The 23,439-nt window shown below is 35.7% G+C and overlaps 1 protein-coding gene across 1 annotated transcript in view; it reads right to left on the bottom strand.

Moving 5' to 3' along the window:
- The window catches only part of LOC111142411 (coiled-coil domain containing 178), a 397,276-nt gene that overhangs the window by 42,841 nt on the left and 330,996 nt on the right, over positions 1-23,439 (bottom strand). Inside the window, exon 19 of the mRNA XM_022495479.1 lies at positions 77-211. Coding sequence (XP_022351187.1) covers positions 77-211 — 135 coding nt within the window. The remainder of the gene's footprint in view (positions 1-76; positions 212-23,439) is intronic.

The following is a 23,439-nucleotide window of genomic DNA, read 5'->3' on the forward strand; positions in this document are numbered from 1 at the left end:
GCTTCATCACACTACCCATCATTTGCTTTTCAATCTAGATCAGAATGATCTTTCCTACTTCCCTGCAATCACCTACCTGCACAGCTAATATTTTCTTAATACTCTCTTGAGAGTCTGTCTGGAACTTGGCCAGCCTCATCTGGCTGTAGAGGACCACGAGTTTGAAGTGCTTCTGCCACACCTTGTGTATCCTTCTTTGCAGCTGACAGAGCTGAAGGGAAGAGGGAGGGGAAAAAACACAAGTCAGAGTAGGAGAGGAAATTAATGGCAGTGTTCAAGAAGAATGATGGAGGGAAATATAGAAAGCAGTCAATAGCCCATTCTGCACTGTACGGACCTGACAGGAATTTCACAGTCTCTTGATTTTTCAGCCCACTCATGTGCATTCATCAGAAACCAGTCACATCTGGCCGCCAGGATGGGGGGTTAATTTTCTCTAAATGCCTCAGCAGTTTTGTTCTAGCTGAGGCAAACTCTGTGACTGCAAAGCTGATGAGTAAAATATTTCTACTTCACCCAGTTTAACTCAAAACCGATAGCCTCGGGACATATTGAACCTTTCTTTAAAAAAAATAATCTTTTGAAGCTTTTTTGAATGGCACATCAGGTCAAGCCAAAGTTTAAAAATGCAACTTTGAGACTTTGATGGACACCATTGCTTCTTTTTTTTTCCTCATAAAGCTTACCATTGCTTGGCAATGTGTGCTTTAGAGCATGACAAAACTAAAGAGAATTAACTTAGCCATCAACTGCTGAGGGAGAACAATAACAGGGAAGAGATTTCCAGCAAGAACTCCCTATTAATCTACCTCCCTCTGACTGTGTGACATAGAAATATCTCACTGCACTAAGGTACAGTGGATACAATGTTTAGAGGTGAGACGTTTAATATTGCATCTTCACAGAAAAAGACTTCTCTTATGAGGCATACATTTTGGATATTTATACATACATTTTGGATATTTAATATAAAACCAAACAACAACAAACACGGTAGAAGCTTCACCAAGACAATGAACATGTGTCCCTCAACAGTTAACATAGACGCACCATCAAGAATCGTTATAATTAGGTTATTTTTGAAGAAATAAACTTCATAAAAATTAATGATAAAAGCCATATTAAAATATAATGTCACTGAAACCTCTTTTTATTGGTAATATGGATAGTTGTTCATGTTGACTTCCTCTTAGTATATTTTCTAGAATAAAAAATAAACACCAAAAATTTCATATCAGATGCCTTTACAACAGAATAAAAGTGTTAAAGAAGTATGATTTTTTTATGTTTTATTTATTGCTCTGGGTACTGGTTACATGTAAGGGATCCTATGCAAAACCTCAGCAGACTGTGCATGGATGACTTATGAACTTTTCTGGAAGCATATTTCAATAAAACAGCTTACCTAAAAACAACAGTTTTAAAAATAGTCACCTAGTATTTTATGTGAATTGTTTATAATCATTATTTTGATCCACTGTAATAAGCAACACAGAGGTATTTATGCAAGTCCACAGAATAATGAAACCACTATTCTTGGTTAACTTGTAAAAAAAGAATAACCTTGAACACTATTTGATTTTCAGCTTGCTAATGCTGAAATACATTACCTGGAATTTAAGGACATTTCAGATAATTTAGGCTATTGAATTCATGATTAATTCACTTTTTGAAGAGACAGTCTGTCATTATTAAATGATTTTCTGTGATATTTAATAGTTTAAATATAATACTGAAATATAAAATTAAAATAAATAAGTAAATATTCAAATATAATATTAAAATAATTTCTCCCCATGACAGCCACTGCAGGAGTATATTCTATATCTTAAAAGACTCACTAAGAAGTTAATACACTTTAGTCTATGCATTACACCATTATTATGATATCTACGAATATGACAAGGGCAAATAAGAGGAAGATGAGTTTTAGAATTCCTTAAACTGAAGGTAATTTTTTTTATAAGTAGGAGCTCTCAACATGTGAAAGGTTTTACAAGTGGGAGCTCATAAACCAAAGTGAACTGAGAATTAATGGTACCCTATCCACATCTTACATGAGGAGAAACAGCTGTATACAGTAAATCTATTTTGTTCAGTTTTCTGAATTCTAGCTTGAGGTAGCTACAAAGGTCTTAGATTAGTTCATACACATGTGTTAAGCTACTTAAGCAAAGAAGCTCCTTATGTATCAACTAAAAAAGAGTAATATCTCAAAAGTGGTTTTTTTTTTTCTAAATTTTTAAATTTATAGCTAATAGGCTCCTGAAAAAAGAACTGGGACAGAAAAAAAATGAAGGAATTCGTAGAGAGAATCAGCATCCAATAAAAGTAACATATATACATACATATCCACACTAAAGACAATGAGATGATCAATAAAATACATATATGGAAAAATATTTAAGGTGCTAGAAATGACAGTTGATTTGAACATGATGACAACTATTTTAAGAGAATGGTTATGATAAAAGCCCAATTTTAAGATGTTAGTAGAAAGTAATCACTCAATAAATACTGAAATTAACTCAATAAAGTGAACTGGTAAAATTTCAGTGGCAAAGCAAATAAGCGAGTAAGACATTCAAGAACTTGCAAATTAACGAGAGAAGAGTAAGATAAGCGAAGTGAATGTAAGAGACACAGAAATATGTAAAGGGGAAACTGAAGAGAGAGGATTCAGTTGTGAGTGGAAAAGTCACAGAATTTAGGTTGGAAAGTCAAAGGAACTGGAACAATTTTTGATATCACCCACTTCAATTAACCTAGTATTTCTGAAATGAAACTCTTCAAGGATTGCATTTTGAAATGTAATAATTTCTTCCTGAATTGATTATATTCCTACCCTCTCCTTCCAATTTTAGGGAACATAAGGTGAGATGAGGGAGTGGTGTTAGAGAAACAAAAAAGAACAGTAAGGGACACAAAACACACTGGATGGGGTTATGCAAAGGCACTGTAAGGACTTGCTGTGTACTTACGAAGTAAGGATGGAATTTAGAGGCGCTGATAGAGTAACTGGGTTGCTGCTTAGTATCCAGCACATATTACAAGAATTATGGAGGAGAATGGATACAGTCTCATAGAAAACTCAGAAGGAGCATATTGGAACAGGAAAAGAGTCATTCTGAAAAAAAGATCCTCAACTTCAGTGCCCTCAATTTTGTAGGCCCAGCCATAACCAAATTAGCACGGAAATATTATCTTACACCATTCATGTTCTCAGCATTGAAATTAGAACTTTCAAAGCATTCGAACTTTCAAAGCATCAATTTTCAGGTATTTTCTGTGGCTAGGTTGGAGTATACAGTTGTGTGGTTTACATTATGGAAGACACAAAAATAAAGCCTTATTATCCTAGTGTAAAAGAGATATTGGGGACACACTGTGAAGAATGGGGTAATATAGAGTTGAAGTACATTTGTTATTTACTGTTAGAGAAAAACAGTGTTCATAGATGTAATTTTAAAAATAGACCGTCAAATTATTGGATAATCCTCCCTTTGAGTGTAGGCAGGTCTTGCTGTCTTATAAAGAACAGAACAGGGCAGATAGTAGGCACTTACAAACGGGCACACACTCCCACACAAACTCCGAGGCTTCTGTCTTGGGTTTTCTCTCTCTCTAATTCTCTCAGATATTTTGATTTGGGAATAGCTAGCTCCCATGTCATGTAAGCAGCTCTGTAAAAGACCCACATGGTGAGGAATTGAAACTTCCTTTTGCCAACAACGCCCTGTGAGTGATCTTGAAAGCAGATTCTCCAGTCTCTTCAGATGACTGCCACCCTGACCAACTTGATTGCAACCTTGTAGGAGACTGTGAGCCAAATCACCCATCTATACAGCTCCCAGTTCTTGTCTTTCAGAAACTTTGTGAGAAAATAAATGTTTATTAGCTTAAGCTGCTAAATTGGAGACAATTTTTTTGCAGCAATATTTAATGATAGATTTTAAACTCTTTTTCTTTCTTCTCTCTTTGCCTAGCAAGGAAATAATTTACTATCCATATTTTCTGAATGTAAAGCAAAAGTGATCTCCTAATTCACAGTTTGGTTTAAGACTGAAGCTGAAAATGATTTATTAGTAATAAGAGAGTGATTAATAAATACTTATTGATTGATAGAATGTAGTTTGTACCATCTAGGAGCTCATTAATTGAAGACAGCGTAAAGGAACTATAATTTAATAGTTCCAGAAATTTAAAAATGGTTCATTATCAGCACATATTTTCATGTAATACATCAATATATCAAAGAAAAAATAATCATCCCCAAGAGAAGTCGATATGAATAAACACAGAATGAAAACAATCAGCAATGAAAAAATTATCTTAGCAAACTAGGAATAGGAACAGAAGAAAATTTCTTTAACCTGATAAAGGTATAAACCCACAACTTTGAACAAATATTTTAGTAAATAGAGATACTTGAGGACATTCCCATAAATGTTAGGAAAAATGCAGAAAGTCTATCAGGAATCAGTACCTCTTTTCCAAATTTTACTGCAGATACTGCCAAACAATAAGAAAATGAAAGAAAATAGGTATAAGAGGAAGAATGTCTACACAAAAAATTAAAGAGGTTCTACAAATCAACAATAGGAGGTAATGATAGAGTTTAGGAACTTTTTTTGCCTACAACATCAGCACTGAAAAGAATTAAAAAATTAATTGTAACTAATTTTGAATCATGATTTTAAAATACCATTCATAATCACAATACAAAATGTAAGATATCTAGGTTTCAATCCAGTAAAGAATATGTAGGGAAATATACAGAGAAAGTTAAAAAAATTTTAAAAATATAAAGTAATAACTAAATAAATGGAGAGGTATAGCCTGTCCACATATGTAAAAAGAATGTTATGGGCAGGTCAATTTTTCACAAAGTAGTCTACAATCCCATCAGGTTTCATAGAACTTGATCTAAAACTCATACAGAAGAATAAGGGACTGAGAATAGCTAAGACAATTGTGAAATAGAAGAACAAGCTAAAAAAACCCCGACATACAATATATACAGATGTAGGAACTAACAGTAATGTCAACATTGGAATGGATAAGCATTTGGTCAGAAAAGACAGATGAACAAAACATTCATATAAAATATTTAAGTCTGAAATATGACACAGCACTTAAATTAGTGGAGAAAGGATGGCATAACTGTTTTTCTCTCTATAAGTGTCTAAAATAAAGTTAGATCCTTAACTTAGAATATACACTAACATAAAAGCTAGGTAAACTAAATTGAGAAAAGCTGTATTTAAAACTAATCTTTAGAAGGGGAAGCCGTTTTAAATAAAATACTAAAATAATAAATTCTAAGGGAAGGAATTGGTAAATGTAATTATGCTGAATTTTTTACAATTTAAGTTTAAGCAGAGTAACAAAATTAACCAGAGGTTTAAAGAAGATACTAACAGACAGCCAGCAAGAATTAATTTCCTTAACATAGAAAGAACCCCTATAAATCAATAAGGAAAAATACAAGCAATATACCAGAAAAATGGGCAAATAATACACATAGACAATTCACAGAAAAAGAAAGCTATTTTATTTATAAACATTTGAAAAGATGTGGTTCATATATACAATGGAATATTACTCAGCCATCAGAAAGGATGAATACCCACCATTTGCATCCACATGAATGCAACTGGAGAAGATTATGCTAAGTGAAATAAAGTCAAGCAGAGAAAGACAATTATCATATGGTTTCACTCATATGTGGAATATAAGGAATAGCACAGAGGACCATAGGGGAATGGAGGGAAAACTGAAAGGCAAGAAATCAGAGAGGGAGACAAACCATGAGGGACTCTGGATTCCGGGAACAAACTGGGTTTGTTCTGAGGGTTACAGAAGGGAGGGAGGTGGGGAGATGGGGTAGCCAGTGATGGGTATTAAGGAGGATATGTGTTGTGATGAGCACTGGGTGTTATACACAACTGAATCATTGAACACTTAAAAAAAAAATGACAAGATTTCATTTCTTTTGATGGCTGCATAGTATTCCATTGTGTATATATACCACATCTTCTTTATCCATTCGTCTGTTGATGGACATCTAGGTTCTTTCCATAGTTTGGCTATTGTAGACATTGCTGCTATAAACATTTGGGTGCACGTGCCCCTTCGGATCACTACGTTTGTATCTTTAGGGTAAATACCCAGCAGTGTAATTGCTGGGTCATAGGGTAGTTCTATTTTCAACATTTTGAGGAACCTCCATGCTGTTTTCCAGAGTGGTTGCACCAGCTTGCATTCCCACCAACAGTGTAGGAGGGTTCCCCTTTCTCCGCATCCTCGCCAGCATCTGTCATTTCCTGACTTGTTCATTTTAGCCATTCTGACTGGTGTGAGGTGGTATCTCATTGTGGTTTTGATTTGTATTTCCCTGATGCCGAGTGATGTGGAGCACTTTTTCATGTGTCTGTTGGCCATCTGGATGTCTTCTTTGCAGAAATGTCTGTTCATGTCCTCTGCCCATTTCTTGATTGGATTATTTGTTCTTTGGGTGTTGAGTTTGCTAAGTTCTTTATAGATTTTGGACACTAGCCCTTTATCCGATATGTCATTTGCAAATATCTTCTCCCATTCTGTCAGTTGTCTTTTGGTTTTGTTAACTGTTTCCTTTGCTGTGCAAAAGCTTTTGATCTTGATAAAATCCCAATAGTTCATTTTTGCCCTTGCTTCCCTTGCCTTTGGCGATGTTCCTAGGAAGATGTTGCTGCGGCTGACGTCGAAGAGGTTGCTGCCTGTGTTCTCCTCAAGGATTTTGATGGATTCCTTTCTCACATTGAGATCCTTCATCCATTTTGAGTCTATTTTCGTGTGTGGTGTAAGGAAATGATCCAATTTCATTTTTCTGCATGTGGCTGTCATATGATCTCCCTGATATGAGGGAGAGGAGATGCAACATGGGGGGTTAAGGGGTAGGAGAAGAGTAAATGAAACAAGATGGGATTGGGAGGGAGACAAACCATAAGTGACTCTTAATCTCACAAAACAAACTGAGGTTTAATGGGGGGAGGGGGGTTGGGGGGTGGGATTATGGACATTGGGGAGGGTATGTGCTATGGTGAGTGCTGTGAAGTGTGTAAACCTGGCGATTCACAGACCTGTACCCCTGGGGATAAAAATATATTATATGTTTATAAAAAATAAAATTAAAAAAAAATGAAAACATTTTTAACCTTAATAGTAGAGCACAAATAAATATGATTTACACTCATCCCATTGGCAATTATTACAAAAACCTGTCCATACCAATTCTTGGTAAGCTGTGGAAAAAACTGAACTTCCATACACTGTTTGAATTTGCGTATAATTTGACACGAAGACTCTGGAGAGCAATCAGACATTATGTATTAAATTTGGAGATGTAGCTCCCCTTTGATCTAGCAATTATACTTAAACCTACATATTCTAGACCAGCAGTCCTCCAGATCAGTAGGATCACTGTCCCAACGGAACTTGTTAGAAATAGAGTTATTCTGATCTACTGAAACGGAAACTCTAGAGCCCCAAAATTGGTGTCTTAATGAGATTTCCAGGTATCTAATGCATTTTGAAGTCAGAGATAGTGCTCTTGAATAACAATTTTACTACGTTCCTAAGGAAACATAAAATAATGTTCACTTACAGCATTGCCTGCAATGGTGAAAATGTGGGAACAATCTATTTACACTTGAGTAATAAAAAAAATACATTGTAGTATGTTCATATCCTAAAGCCTAGAGTTTAAAATAAATCCACTAATATTGCATGTGATACATACAGTACATTTATATATAATATGAAAATTAAGTTTACATTTAAAATTAATAAAATTAATTAATAATTGATAAAATTACAATTAGTAAAAATATGGACAGAATTGATAAATACCTAGTGGCTAACTCAGAAAAGAGGAGGGAAATAATATTGGGAATAGGCAGACAGAGTCTTTTGAGTGTATTCATATTGGTCTAATCATACAAAGCAAATATGCAAACGTTGATATTTACAAAGCTGATAAAGGTACACAGAAATTTATCATAAAAGTTACATGTACCTTATATATAACTCTGTAACTTACTCTATGTTTAGTTGTTTCATTAAAAAAGACAACTCTGCAAGCTTACCCTAGCTTTGTCAAAGCATCCTCCATATTTTGTAGTCAAGGATTATTTACTTTTAGAGAATTTACTATAATCTAGCTTTAAAAAATCTACTATATTTGACCATCTGCTAAAATATAAAAAAGGCTTCTGTGTACAAGACTTTTTTTTTTCTAAAGATTTTATTTATTTATTTGATAGAGAGAGAGAGATATCACAAGTAAGCAGAGCAGCAGGCAGAGAGGTCCCTAATAAGAATAATGGCAGTATGGGACACCTGGGTGGCTCAGTGGGTTAAAGCTCTGCCTTCAGCTCAGGTCATAATCCCAGGGTCCTGGGATCAAGCCCCACGTTGGGCTCTCTGCTTGGCGGGGAGCCTGCTTCCTCCTCTCTCTCTGCCTGCCTCTCTGCCTACTTGTGATCACCCCCCCCTCTGTCAAATAAATTAAAAAAAAAAATCTTTAAAAAAGAATAATGGCAGTAACATTTTTGTGTTAGTCAAATTGATCTCGTAAAGACACTTTGTTAAGTCAAAGTGTTAAAAGGCAACAACAGAGCTCAGATATTAAAAATACATTAATCAAAATAAATAGACATTTTTGCAACCTTAGACATGTTACTGTGTTGAACAATAGCAGACTAGACTTTTTTCTTTTTAAAAAATTCCTTATATTGTCTCTGTGTATTACAGAATATAAATATCATTACAAACATGCTTTAGATAAAATTAAATCATTTTTAGAGACATATGGTGCCAAAAATTAACTCCCCAAAGCACATAATTTAAGTGGCTTTGCAATTTAAGAGCCCTGGAAAAAAAAGAAAGGGAACATTTCAAGGAAATGAAAAGTGTCCTTATAATGAATTTCTGCTTATAAGAATCAGACATAACAACAGTCTTTTTAATTAAAATACAAATACCATATGTATAGTTATCTGAGAATGAACTATAAATTGTTTTGCCAGAAAACAAAGGCCAGCTAATACTGAAAATGCAAAAGTCCCTTAAAACACAAAGGTAATACTGGCAGGACTGATAGTTCATGGACAAAGCTCTTTGTCCATGAATAATGATTTTCCCATCACTGGAACATGAAAACAACTGCTGAAGATTTGAATGTATGAGACAGATTGTAAAACAGTACTTTATTTGTACTTTTTTGAGGAAAAAACATCTCTATAAAAAACTGGATAACAGTTCAAAAGAACACAGAATTGTCCTGCATACATGAAAAATCCACTGGATATAACATTCAAACAGGAAATTCATAGGATCACAGCAATAAACAACTCTCATCAAAGTAATATGTAGGACATGTATGTGCTATGGTGAGTGCTATGAAGTATGTAAACCTGGCGATTCACACACCTGTACCCCTGGGGCTAATAATACATTATATGTTAATAAAATGTTTTTAAAAAATTAAAAGAAGTAATATGTAGGACAAACACCAAGGATGGGGAGCATTCCAAATTCTTGACGTCCAGATCACTCCCCAGTACACTGGAGTGAAAACTGAAGTGGGCATATAGTGATGACAATGTGTGACAATTGTCAGAGGTTACAGAATTTGTGAAGGAAGTACCTGTGTATTTAACTTATCACAGACATCTGAAAATTTGAAAGTTCATCTGACGTGACCACTGGTGAGCTTGGGAATTTCATAGGTGAGCCTAAGAATAGAAATATTATGAAGAACTTCTACCATGGGAGAAAATGAAAGCATTTCACACAATCAACTTGTATTTTCTATCTAGAAACATTGCCAAGCAAATAGTAAGACTGTAGAAGCATCTCTAAGGAAAAATTATACATATTTGACAAAGGAGAGAAAAAACATGCTATATTCTGCAGATCTGCACTTGTACCTTGGGTAATCCAATTAAAATGATAAGCTTTGACAAAATATGAAAAAGGGCACTTGGAAAAAGTAACCCTATTTTCCTATAGGAATATCTTTTAAATGATAGATAACAGAAATATACATATAGTCATTCATTTGCATTAGAATATTAGAATAATGATTATAATTTCTGACCTGCTTGTTATAAGGTTTTATATGGTGGAAACATGCTTTCTTTCTCTCTTCCTGACAGATAAATAAAACTGATAAGCAAAGATATGTGCACACAATTTTAATTCAACAGAGTGATGTGAAATGAATGCAGCTCGCAAGGCAAATAGCATAAGCCTTATCAGCTCTGTTTATCGTAATAACCCAAACAATGGCAATTACAAACTACTCCACAGATTTTTGGCACGGCAGAAATGACAGATATACAAAATCCAGTTAATTCTGATCTTTTTATAGAACTCAGTTACCAAGCTACACATGTACAATATACAAATCTCAAAAGTAATGAGATATTTATTATCAAATCTGTTCCACAGCCTGGTGTTAAAGATCACATAGCTCATTTCTGGAAATATCTTTTGTCAACTGCTTAGGTATATTAAAAAAAAAAATAAGACTCACATGCATTCCCAAAACTAGAGCTGGCCTTTAAAAATTAATAAAGAACTACTCTAAGAACTATTCTAATGATATAAAGAATAATACATTTCAAGATTCTGCATTTGGACCTCAGCTAAAATATAAAAATGCCAACGGCATGAAAGAAAGCAAATTGAATTATAATGAATACTGCTAAGTCTTGTAGTTAATAGTTAATAGTTAAAGATCACATCTATCCCTTTACATGAATATGTACATGTATTTCTTTCATGTATGTTATAATTATAACACATACTATGACATAGCACCTAACAACTAATCTAATTTTTATGTATTTAATAGTAATATGGTGCAAAACTCACAGACTTCTTAGTTTCACAGATATCTGGTGAAATATTCTATCGAATTTTTGATTTAAAAATCATAAAGACAATTTAATTTTTTAATTTAAATGACTAAATTTTACAGACAAATCCTATGAAGAGCTCAAAACTATTCTTTTTTTTTTTTAATATTTTTATTTATTTATTTGACAGACAGAGATCACAAGTAGGCAGAGAGGCAGGTAGAGAGAGAGGGGGAAGCAGGTTCCCTGCTGAGCAGAGAGCCCGATGCGGGGGCTCGATCCCAGGACACTGAGACCATGACCTGAGCCGAAGGCAGAGGCTTAACCCACTGAGACACCCAGGCATCCTCAAAACTATTCTTAATTATAAAATTATTGTTCTCTGTGGTTTAAAAAAGATGTTAAATCAAGAATAAAATAATTTTCAAAGTTCTGTAGTAGAAATTATTTTCATAAGAAAAAACTAACATTGCTAAAATGAAAAATTAGCTGTTTTTAAAAAGTTGCAAATGGAATTACATAAAGACTAAAAACAAAGGTTATGCTGTCACTGTGCTTTAGAGATGAACATATTCTTTAGGTACCCACTTCCTTGTCTGCTGTCATTTTTCCAACAGTAATGAAATCCCTTGATTTTAAAATGTGGTCAAACGAATACTATAAACTGGTTTTCGAGTGGTGGTTGAACAATTTTCTTTGATGAGTATCCAAAATATTATCATTATAATCTTGTGCAACCCACCCATTCTGATGCAAATGAATTAAAATAATACTTTAAAAATCACATTTACCTGAAACTAATTCACAATAAAAACATTATATCAAAAATGATTAATTATAGAGCTCCTGGTTTATTTAGAATTCACAGGAAGAAATATAATATTTTTCTACTTTAAAGATATCAGGTCCATTATAAATACCCCCAGTATCTTTACTTCTATTACACACAAGTAAACATAAATGTTTCTGAAATTATTTGTTTTAAACTACTTGCAAAAATTCAACTGAAAGTGTAAAGAAAATATGAAACACAATCATGCAATGAGGCAGAGCCTGGGAGCAGAAAGAAACTAGTGTATAGCTGTAAGAAATCAGGGATCGGGTGAATATGAACTTCTTTATGATCTACATCTAAAATGCTAAAGTCTTATGACCTCATTCTTGTGTTAGCTTCTTGTTACTCCTCTAGTATTATTTAGGGTGCTAGATGGATTTCAACAATAAGAAAAAAATCTGCACAATAGTGGAATTTGTCATAGATGCTAGTCTACTTGTTGGCTTGAATGAGAATATCTAACTGAACACAGGTTACAACAAATATGATCAAAAACATATAATAATAAAGCAGTGCCTTTTAAGAGTAAGTTACTAACCTCATTTTTTTAAACACTATGAACTAAATTCCAAGATACCCAAAGATATGAAAAGAATGGTGACAATAACTAATATAAATTAATCACAGTAAGAAAATTACTGATGTTCTGCTGAATTGTGGAAATTTTGGATGATAAGTAGTGGATGAACCATGGATATGTGAAAACACAAGCAGATGCAGGTACTAGTATGCTATGTGATTATGGTTAATAGTGTCATTTGAACCTTAATCAACTCATTGAAGGAAGAAGTGTAATATTAAATGGATTGTCCGTAAAATTTGTAGCCACTTGGCATTTCTGGTTCTCCAGAAGATTTTGGAAGGCTCTTGTCTCCTTTCATCTTTCCATTTCTTCAGCTCCTTCACGCTTCTGAACTTTCCTACCACTTCACTGAAATGGCTCTAGCAAAGATCACCTGCAGCATCTGATATGGCTGAAACTAACAACTTAAACTTTTTTTTTTTTTTTGAGTATAGATGACACACAATGTTACATTAGTTTCAGGTGCACAGCATTGTGTTTTACCATCTCTATATGTTATGCTGTGCTCACCACAAGTGCAGCTACCATCTGTCTCCATACAATGCTATTACAATATTGACCTAATTCCCTCTGCTGTACCTTTTATTCCTATCACTTACTCATTCCATAACTGGAAGCTTGTATCTCCCAGTTCCCTTCATCCATTCTGCTTGTCCCCTACCATCCTTCCCTCTGGCAAACTATCAGTTTGTTCTCTGTATTTATAGGTCTGATTCTGCTTTTTGTTTTGTTTATTCATTTCTTTTACATTTTAGATTCCACATAAGTGAAATCATATAGTATTTCTCTGTGTTTTTCTCTGACTGGCTTATTTCACTTAGCATAATACCCTTTAGGTCTACCATGCTGTCACAAATGGCAAGGTCACATCCCTTTTTTACAGCTGCACATGTGCTTGCTTCTGCAGCACATATACTAAAATTGGTACAGCTGCACGATATTCCATTGTGTATATATCTTCTTTATCCATTTGTCTATCAATGGACAGTTAGGTTGCCTCCATATTTTGGCTATTACAAATAATGCTGCAGTAAATATAGGGGTGGATAAGTCTTCTCAAATTAGTGTTTTCCTTTTCTTTCAGTAAATACTCAGTAATGGAATTATTAGATCATATGGTATTTCTAATTTTAAATTTTTGAAGAACCTCCATACTTTTTTCTGCAGTGTCTGTACCAATTTACAATCCCACCAATAAGTAGTTCCCAAGAGTTTCTTTTTCTCCACATCTTTGGCAACACTTATTTCTTGTCTTTTTTATTTTAGCCATTCTGACAGGTGTTGGGTGATATCTCATTGTAGTTTTGACTTGCACTTCCCTGGTGATTAGTAATATTGAATATCTTTACATGTATCTGTTGGTCATCTGTACATCTTCTGTGAAAAAAATGCCTATTCAGGTCCTCTGTTCATTTTTTTAATTGGATTGTTTTTGGTGATGAGTTGTACAAGTTCTTTATATATTTTGGATATAACCTCTTATCGGATATATTACTTACAAATACCTTCTCTCATTCAGTAGTCTGCCTTTTTGTTTTGTTGATGGTTTCCTTTCTTGTGCAGAACCTTTTTATTTTTGTGTAGTATCATTAGTTTATTTTTGCTTTTATTTCCTTTGCCTTGGGAAACATATCTATAAAAATATTGCTACAGTTGATGTCAAAGAAATTATGGCTTATGTTCTCTTCTAGGGTATTTATGATTTTAGGTCTCACATTAATGGCTTTAATCTATTTTGAGTTTATTTTTGTGTGTAGTATTAGAAAGTAGTACAGTGTCATTCTTTTGCAAGAAGCTGTCCAGGTTTCCCAACATCATTTCTTAAAGAGACTTTCTTTTCCACATTGTATATTCTTACCTCCTTTGTCATAGATTAATTTACTATACAAGTGTGGGTTTATTTCTGGCTCTCTATCTCATTTTGTTGACCTATGTGTCTATTTTTATGCCAGTGCCATACTATTTTGATTATTACAACTCTGTAATGTATCTTAAAATCTAGAATTGTGATAACTTCATCTTTGTTTTTCTTTCTTAAGATTGCTTTGGTTATTAGGGTCTTTTGGGGTTCCACATAAATTTTAGTAATATTTGTCCTAGTTCTGTGAAAAATGCTATTGGGTTTTGAAATGAGTTGTACTGAATCAACAGACTGCTTTTGGTAATATGGATATTTTAACAATATTAATTATTCCAATCAATGAGCACAGAATATCTTTTCATCTGTTTGTGTCATCTTAAATTTTTTTCATTATTGTTTTATAGTTTTCACAGGACAGGTCTTTCACCTTCTTGATTAAGTTTACTCCGAAGTATTTTATTCTTTTTGGTGCAAGAGTAAATGTAAATTTATTCCTTCTGCCATTTTGTTACTAGTATATAGAAATGCTACTAAATTCTGAGCATTAATTTTGTATCCTGAAACTTTACTGAATTCACATCTTATTTCTAGTAGTTTATTGATGCAGTCTTTAGGATTTTCTATATATGATATCATGCCCCTACAAGTAGTGACAGTTTAACTTCTTCCTTACCAATATGGATATATTTTATTTCTTTTTCTTATCTGTGAGTAGGATTTCCAGTACTATGTTGAATAAAAGTGGCAAGAGTGGACATTATTTGTTCCTGATCACAGAGGAAAAAACTCTATTTTCCCCACTAGGTATGATGTTAGCCATGGGTTTTTCCTATGGCCTTTATTATTTTGAGGTAATTTCCTTCTAAACCCACTTTGTTGAGAGTTTTAAAATGAATGGATGTTGAATTTTGTCAACTGCTTTTTCTGCATCTACTGAGATCATCATATGATTTTTATTCTTTATTTTGCTGATGTGGTATGTCACATTGATTGATTTGCAAATACTGAAACATTTTTGCATCTCTGGAATAAATACCACTTCATCATAGTGAAAGATCTTTTTAATGTACTGTTGAACGTGGTTTGTTAATTTTGTTGGGGATTTTTGTATCTATGTTCAGTAGGAATACTGGCCCATAGTAGTTTGTGTGCGTGTGTGTGTGTGTGTGTGTGTGTGTCTATGTGTGGTGTCTTTAGCTTTAGTATCAATATCTTATTACTTCTTGGACATCTTTCCTTCTCTGATTTTATTCTTGGTTTGCTTCTATTTCCAAACTTTCTTTTCAGTCTTATTTGCTCCTTTTCAACCACTAAACATCATCATTTCCTAAGGTCTGCCCCTAATTACCTCCTATATAGTTTGAGCAAACTCATGTATGCCCATAATTTAAAATATAGCCCAAACAATAATGTTTCTTAAGTTTTATCTGCAAAACAGACATCCCTAAGCCTGACTGGTTTTTATCATTAACTTCTGGACATTTTCCCTTATCTACCCAATGACATCTCAAGGTCAAATTCCAAAGATGATGAAACCACTGGATCTGGAAACGTCTCATCTTACCTGCTTTCCCTTCCTATTGTCCTGTGATTTAGAATGAGATGCCACTCTCCATTATGCCATAAAAAACAAAAGCCTTAGAGCTATGTTCACTTCCCTCACTCACATTTCATCATAACCTAGTTAAGGTTCTATTAATTCTAACTTTTAAGTATTTTTCAGTTGGATCCTTTGTTTCCTCCTCACCATAGACTCTCTACCTCTATTATCAAAGTTGTCATTTTGGCTTTAAAGGATAAAATTAATAAATAATTAAGGCAGAATATGCTAAGTTGTCTAATAGTGGGAGTTATAAAATATTTCAAGATACTGGATCATGACCTAATTCAAAGGCAGATGCATAGCAGACAGCATACCCAGGCGCCCCTAAACATTGCTTTTGAATGGAGGCCCTGACAAATGCAGAATAATGAAGAAGCAAGGAAATCAGTGACTAGCAAAGAGGTATACTTACAAAAACTGAGACTTCATAGTCTAAAGAGTAGTTTGCTCTACAAAGTAGTTTAATGTATCTCTATGAAGTTTATTTTATTTTCTTCAACATTTTGTCATAGTGTGTACAGATACAGCTTTCTAGTCTGTATTTATTATAAATTTCAAATTAATGTTATTTTTGTGAATTAATTCCTATTATATTTAGACACAGATATATATTTACATTCAGGTATGTGTTCTCAACTGATAATCATGTCCTACATGTTTATAGTACTTTACAACACAGAAATACTGTATTATTCCCATTTAGACTGACAACATTTTTGGGCATAAGTCAGTGTAGCTACTACTATTCATAAAGCAAACTTTCATTGAAAAACCAAAATTTTGGGCGCCAGGGTGGCTCAGTCGTTAAGCGTCTGCCTTCGGCTTAGGTGATGATCCCAGGGTCCTGGGGTTGAGTCCTGCATTAGGCTCCCTACTCAGCAGGAAATCTGCTTCTCTCTCTCCGACTCACCTGCTTATGTTCCCTCTCTTGTTCTCTCTTTCTCTGTCAAATAAGCAGATAAATAAAATCTTTAAAAAAAACAAAACCAAAAATTTTGTGTCAGAGCCTGTATTTTGCATCCAGGATCCAGTGGGTTAGTTACTTCCTATCTTCAATGTGGCTCAGAAGCACATAGGATCTAAATATATCCTTTATGTAAATAGACAAAAGTAGGAGATGATTGTGAAACAGTGGACTATAGAATCTCAGAGAAGGAATGCCTAAAAACTTCTGGATAAGCTGGAAGATTCCTGATAGAAGTGATACGATAGCCAAGTTCAACAGGAGTTAACCAAATGTCCTTGGGCAGGACAACTGCCCAAGTCTCTCCAACTAGTATAAGAAGGAGTTAAAACTTAATCTTAAAGTCTCTCCCTACTTTCTTCCTGTTAAGTGAATCTTATATTTATAGCTGAAAAATCTCAATTTTACGGAGTTCATTATTTTATAACTAAGGGCCATTCACAAGCAGTTTGTAAAAAAAAGTTCGGAAGGGTTTTTACTAGCAAAGACTTCACATTATTCTCACTTATGTCAAGCAGAATAAACAAAACACAGTTGTACACATTTACTTGAAAGAAAGATTTGAAAAACCTTAATCTGGTGACTTTGAAAGGCAAACTGACCCAGTTTGTTGCTGGGCAGGTATTTAATTAATTAACTTAATTAATTACCCCCCCCCATGGAGTTTCTCCTAATACTGCCTTATTTAAAAATTTAGTGCCACATTTTGGGTAAGACATTATCAAATAAATAGTTGAGTCAGAAAGAAGTCATTAATATCAATAAGCTAAACTGAATTCACATATTTTGCAAGGTAACAGCATCTCAGTAGAGATGGCCTCCACAGAGGAAATGGTTTGACAATAAAGCTGAAACAAGAAATGACTGAGGGAGAAAAATCCAAATCACAAAATTAGGACATGTAAAGAATTTGAGATGTCCCAGAAGGTGATCAGGATGCAAAGAAATAGCATGAGGTAATGGGCAGTGAAAGTGAAGTGAACATTGCAAAACAGATGGAAGATAGGACTAAGTGCATAATGCATAAGTCCACTAAACTTTACAGTAATAACAGTGTTTGTTCTGGAAGAACTGTCCTACTGTCAACTTCCGCTTATCCTAGTGTCTATAAAATGACAGCTTATAGCAAACAAGAACCATTAAAACTTAAACCTGAACTTCTAACCAGAAGGGATGAACAGCATAGAAAATGTTCATAATGCTAATTAACTAAACATTCTCTCAATTTGTGAACCCCAGAAAAAGGTTCTACAATGTGGTTATGCAAATTTGTTTTGTTTCTAAGAAAGATATAAAAGTAATACAGGCATGCTTCATTTTATTGCATTTCGCCTTATTGCACTTTGCAGATTCTGTGTTTTTTTTGCAAACTGAAGGTTGGTGGCAACACTCTAATGAGCAAGTCCATCAGTGCCATTTTTCCAAAGGCATGTGCTCACTTCATGTTCAGTGTCACATTTTGGTAATTCTCATAATATTCCAAACTTTTTCTTTATTATTATACTTGTTATGATGATCTGTGGTCAATGATCTTTGATGTTACTTTGTAATTGTTTTGGGGAACCACAAACCATTCCCCAAGAAGACAGCACATTTAATCAATAAATAATCCATGTGTTCCGACTGCTCCACTGACCAGCCATTATCCCACTCTCTCCTTCTCCTCAGGCCACCCTATTTCCTGAGACATAAGAATATTCACGTTGGGCCATTTAATAACCCTACAATGGCCTCTAAATGTTCAGTTAAAAAAAGAACTGCAGGTCTCTCATTTTTTTTTTTTAAAGATTTTATTTATTTATTTGACAGAGAGAGATCACAAGTAGACAGAGAGGCAAGCAGAGAGAGGGAGGGAAGCAGGCTCCCTGCCAAGCAGAGAGCCCGATGCGGGACTCGATCCCAGGACCCTGAGATCATGACCTGAGCCAAAGGCAGCGGCTTAACCCACTGAGCCACCCAGGCGCCCCCAGGTCTCTCATTTTAAAGCAAAAGCTAGAAATGATCAAGCTCAGTGAGGAAAGCATGTCAAAACCCAACACAGGCCAAAAACTAAGCCTCTTGCACCAAGCAGCCAAGTTGTGAATACAAAGGAAAAGTTCTTGAAGGAAATTTAAAGTGCTACTCCAGTGAATACACAAATGATAAGAAAGCAAGAACAGCTATACTGCTGACCTGGAGAAAGTTTTAGGATTATGTCAAACTAGCCACAACCCTCCTGAAGCCAAAGCCTAATCCAGAGCAGGGCCCTAAGTCTATTCAAGGCTGAGGACGGTGAGGAAGCTGCAGAAAAAAAGTTTAAAGCTAGCAGAGGTTGGATCATAAAGTTTACAGAAAGAAGCTATCTCCATAACATCAAAGTGCAAAGTGAAGCAGCAACTGCTGAGGTAGAACCTGCAAGTTATCCAGAAAATCTAGCTAAGATCATTTATGAAGATGGCCAGAGTAAACAAATGATTTTTAATGTAGACAAAACAGCCTTCTGTTGGAGGAAGATGCCATCCAGGACTTGCATAGTTAAAGAGGAAAAGTCAATGACTGGCTTCAAATTTTAAAGGACAGGCTAACTTTCTATCTGTGTGCTAGAAATGGAGCAACAAAGCCTGGATGACAGCACATCTGTTTATGACATGGCTTACTGAATATTTTCAGTAAATAGTCTACTGTTGAGGTGTATGGCTCAAAAAAAAAAAAAAAAAGATTCCTCTCAAAATGTCTGATAGACATGTACAACCAGATGAATATTGTTTTCATGACTGCTAACACAACATCCACTCTGCAGCCCATGGATCAAGGAGTACTTTCAGCTTTCAAGTCTTATTATTTAGGGAATACATTTTATAAGGCTTAGCTGTCATCGACAGTGATTCTTCTATGGATCTAGGCAAAGTAAATTGAAAACCTTCTAGAAAGGATTCACCATTGTAGATGTCATTAACAAAGAACATTCGTGATTCATGGGGCAAGGTCAAAACATTAGTAGGAGTTTGAAAGAAGTTGATTCTGACCTTCATGGACGACTTTGCAAGGTTTAAGACTTCAGTAGAGGAAGTAACTGCAGATGTGGTGGAAATAACAATAAAACTAGAATTAGAAGTGGAGCCTAGGGATGCCTGGGTGGCTCAGTGGGTTAAGCCACTGCCTTCAGCTCAGGTCAGGACCCCAGGGTCCTGGGATTGAGTCCTGCATCAGGCTCCTTGCTCGGCAGGGAGCCTGCCTCTCTCTCTGCCTCTGCCTGCCTCTCTGTCTGCTGGTGTGCTTTCTCTCTCTCTCTCTCTCTCTCTCCCCTTCTGACAAATAAATAAATAAATAAATAAAATCTTAAAAAAAAAAAAAGAAGTGGCGCCTAAAGATGTGACTGTATTGGCACAATCTCATAAAACTTGAACACATGAGGAGTTGCTTCTTATGGATGAGCAAAAAAGTGGCTTCTTGAGGTGTAAGCTACTCCTGGTGAAAATGTTCTGAAGAGAAGGAGAGGCAAGATGGCAGAGGAGTAGCAGACTGAAATGACATGAGATCCCAGGAGTTCAGCTAGATACATATCAAACCATTCTGATTACCCACAAACTCAACAGGAGATAGAAGAGAAGAAGAGCAGCAAATCTAGGAACAGAAAATCTACCACTTTCTGAAAGGCAGGATGTGCGGAGAAGTGAATCCGAAGTGATGGGAAGATAGACCGTGAGGGGAGGGGCCGGATCCCAGCAAGTGGTGGAGCAGCGGAGCACAATCAGAATTTTAGAATTCTGCTCCACTGAAGGACATCACTCAAAGGCTAAGCGGGGGTGGAGTCCTCACAGGAACAGTGTGGTCTCAGGTCCCATACGGTCACAGAAAGATCAGGAGTGTCTGAGTGTGGCAGCGCTGTCAAGTAACAGAGCTGGGAAGCCGATTAAAGAGACAGAGCTGAAGAGTGAGCTTTCAGATTGGGGTTACTTTAAACAGTGATCCAAGGCAGAATTGGGCCACTGCTCTTCAAGCAGGGACCACACAAGCGGCACACCCGGGGAGGTGCCCCTTCCTCCCCCAGGACGAGCAGCATGGCAAGAATCTGCTGGGTTTGGAGACTCCAAATGGGGCTGTGTGCCACAGATAGAAACTCTCGATCACAGGCTGGGTGAGCTTGGAGTGCGGCCAGAGACCAGGGAGACAGGAGTGACTGACTGCTTATCTCTGAGGGCACACTGAGGACTGGGCCCCTGAGTTCTTGGCTCCTCTGGGCCAGAAACTGGGAAGCTGCCATTTTCATTCCTGTCCTCCAAAGCGGTATAGAAAGCATTCAGGGAACAAAAGCTCTGAGAGTGAACCCGAGCAGATTACTTAGCCTGGTCCCTGGCAAGGGTGGTGCAATTCCACCTCGGGCAAAGACATTTGAGAATCACTGCAACAGGCATCTCCCCCAGAAGATCAGCAAGAACATTCAGCCAAGACCAAGCTCACTGATCAAGGAGAACAGCAGAATTCCAGAGCCAGAGGAAAGCAACATATAGAATTCATGGCTTTTTCCCCATTATCCTTTAGTCCTGCAAAGTTAAGTTTTTTTTGTTTTTTTTTTTTTAAGATTTCACTTATCTATTTGACAGACAGAGATTACAAGTAGGCAAAGAGGCAGGCAGAGAGAGGAGGAAGCAGGCTCCCTGCCGAGCAGAGAGTCCAATGCGGGGCTCGATCCCAGGACCCTGGGATCATGATCTGAGCCGAGGCAGAGGCTGTAACCCATTGAGCCACCCAGGTGCCCCTTAAATTTGTTTTAATTTTGTTTTTTTCTTATTCTATTTTTAAACAATTCTTCTTTCCTCTTTTAACGCTTTTTAACTAGTTTATCTTTTTTTTTTAAAGATTTTATTTATTTATTTGAGAGAGAGACAGTGAGAGAGAGCATGAGCGAGGAGAAGGTCAGAGGGAGAAGCAGACTCCCCATGGAGCTGGGAGCCTGATGCGGGACTCGATCCCAGGACTCTGGGATCATGACCTGAGCCGAAGGCAGTCGTCCAACCAACTGAGCCACCCAGGCGTCCCTAACTAGTTTATCTTAACTATACCTTTCTAAAAAGAAAAAAACAATTTTTTTAACCTTCATTGTTATACTCATATTTTATCCCTTCATTGTATTTAACCTTATTTTTTGTACACATATAAGTTTTTTTTTTTCTAAAAAAATTTGGGATACAATTTCTTCTAATAGATCAAAATATATCCTAATCGAGCACATGGTTTTGTTCTAGTCTCCAGCCTAAGCACATTCCCTCCTCTTTTTTTTCTTTTCTTTCTTTTTTTTTTTTTTTGGAACCAACTTATCTTACCAATTCCTTTTTTAGAATTCTTTTTAATTTTCATCTTTAGAGTTATATTCCATCTCTTCATTGTGTTTACCCTTATTTTTGTATATATATGTTTTTCTTTCTTTAAAATTTTGGGAGGTAGTTTCTTCTAAGAGCGCAAAATACACCCAAAATCAAGTGGGTGGCTCTGTTCTATTCACCAGTCTAATGTCTGTGTGTGTGTATCTGTTTTATTTTTTGTTTTTTATTTTTTATTTCTTTTTCTCCCCTTTCTTATCTCCCCAGTTTTGGATCTCTTCTGATTTCGTTAGAGTACATTTTTCTGGGGTCTTTGCCATCCTTTTAGTATTTAATTCTCTTGTTCATATATACTTAACGGGATGATAAGACAAGGCGGGAAAACTCACCTAAAAAACAAAAAGAACAAGGGCGCCTGGGTGGCTCAGTGGGTTAAGGCCTCTGCCTTCTGCTCAGGTCATGATCTCAGGGTCCTGGCACTGGACCCCGCATCAGGCTCTCTGCTCAGCAGGGAGCCTGCTTCCCCCCCATCTCTCTGTCTGCCTCTCTGCCTACTTGTGGTCTCTGTCTGTCTAATAAATAAAATCTTTAAAAAAAAAAAAGAACAAGGGGCAATACTGATGGTTAGAGACTTAATCAATATGGACCTAGGTAATATGTCAGAACTAGAGTTCAAAACGATTCTCAAGGTGCTAGCTAGGGTTGAAAAAAGGATGGAAGATATTGCAGAAATTTCTGGAGAAATAAAATAATATTGCAGAATTTCTAGAGAAATAAAATCTCTTTCAGGAGAAATGAAAGAACTAAAATCTAACCAAGTTGTAATAAAAAAAGCTATTAATGAGGTGCAATAAAAAATGGAGTCTCTTACTGCTAGGATAAATGAGGCAGAAGAGAGAATTAGTGATATAGAATACCAAATGACAGAGAATAAAGAAGATGAGCAAAAGAGAGACAAACAACTACTGGATCACGAGGGGAGAATTAGATAAGTGATAACATAAGATGAAATAATATTCGAATAATTGGGATCCCAGAAGAAGAAGAGAGAGGGGGGCAGAAGGTATATTGGAGTGAATTACAGTAGGGAATTTTCCTAATATGGCAAAGAGAACAAGCATCAAAATCTAAGAGGCACAAAGAACTCCCCCCAAATCAATAAAAATAGGTCTACATCCCATCACCTAATATTAAAACTTACAAGTCTTGGAGGGAGGAGTCAAGATGGCGGAGAAGTAGCAGGCTGAGACTACTTCAGGTAGCGGGAGATCAGCTAGATAGCTTATCTAAAGATTGCAAACACCTACAAATCCAACGGGAGATCGAAGAGAAGAAGAACAGCAACTCTAGAAACAGAAAATCAACCACTTTCTGAAAGGTAGGACTGGC

The sequence above is a fragment of the Enhydra lutris genome, unplaced genomic scaffold (assembly GCF_002288905.1).
Source record: "Enhydra lutris kenyoni isolate GAN:26980312 unplaced genomic scaffold, ASM228890v2 scaffoldscaffold8, whole genome shotgun sequence".
In the NCBI taxonomy this organism is placed as follows: Eukaryota; Metazoa; Chordata; class Mammalia; order Carnivora; family Mustelidae; genus Enhydra; species Enhydra lutris.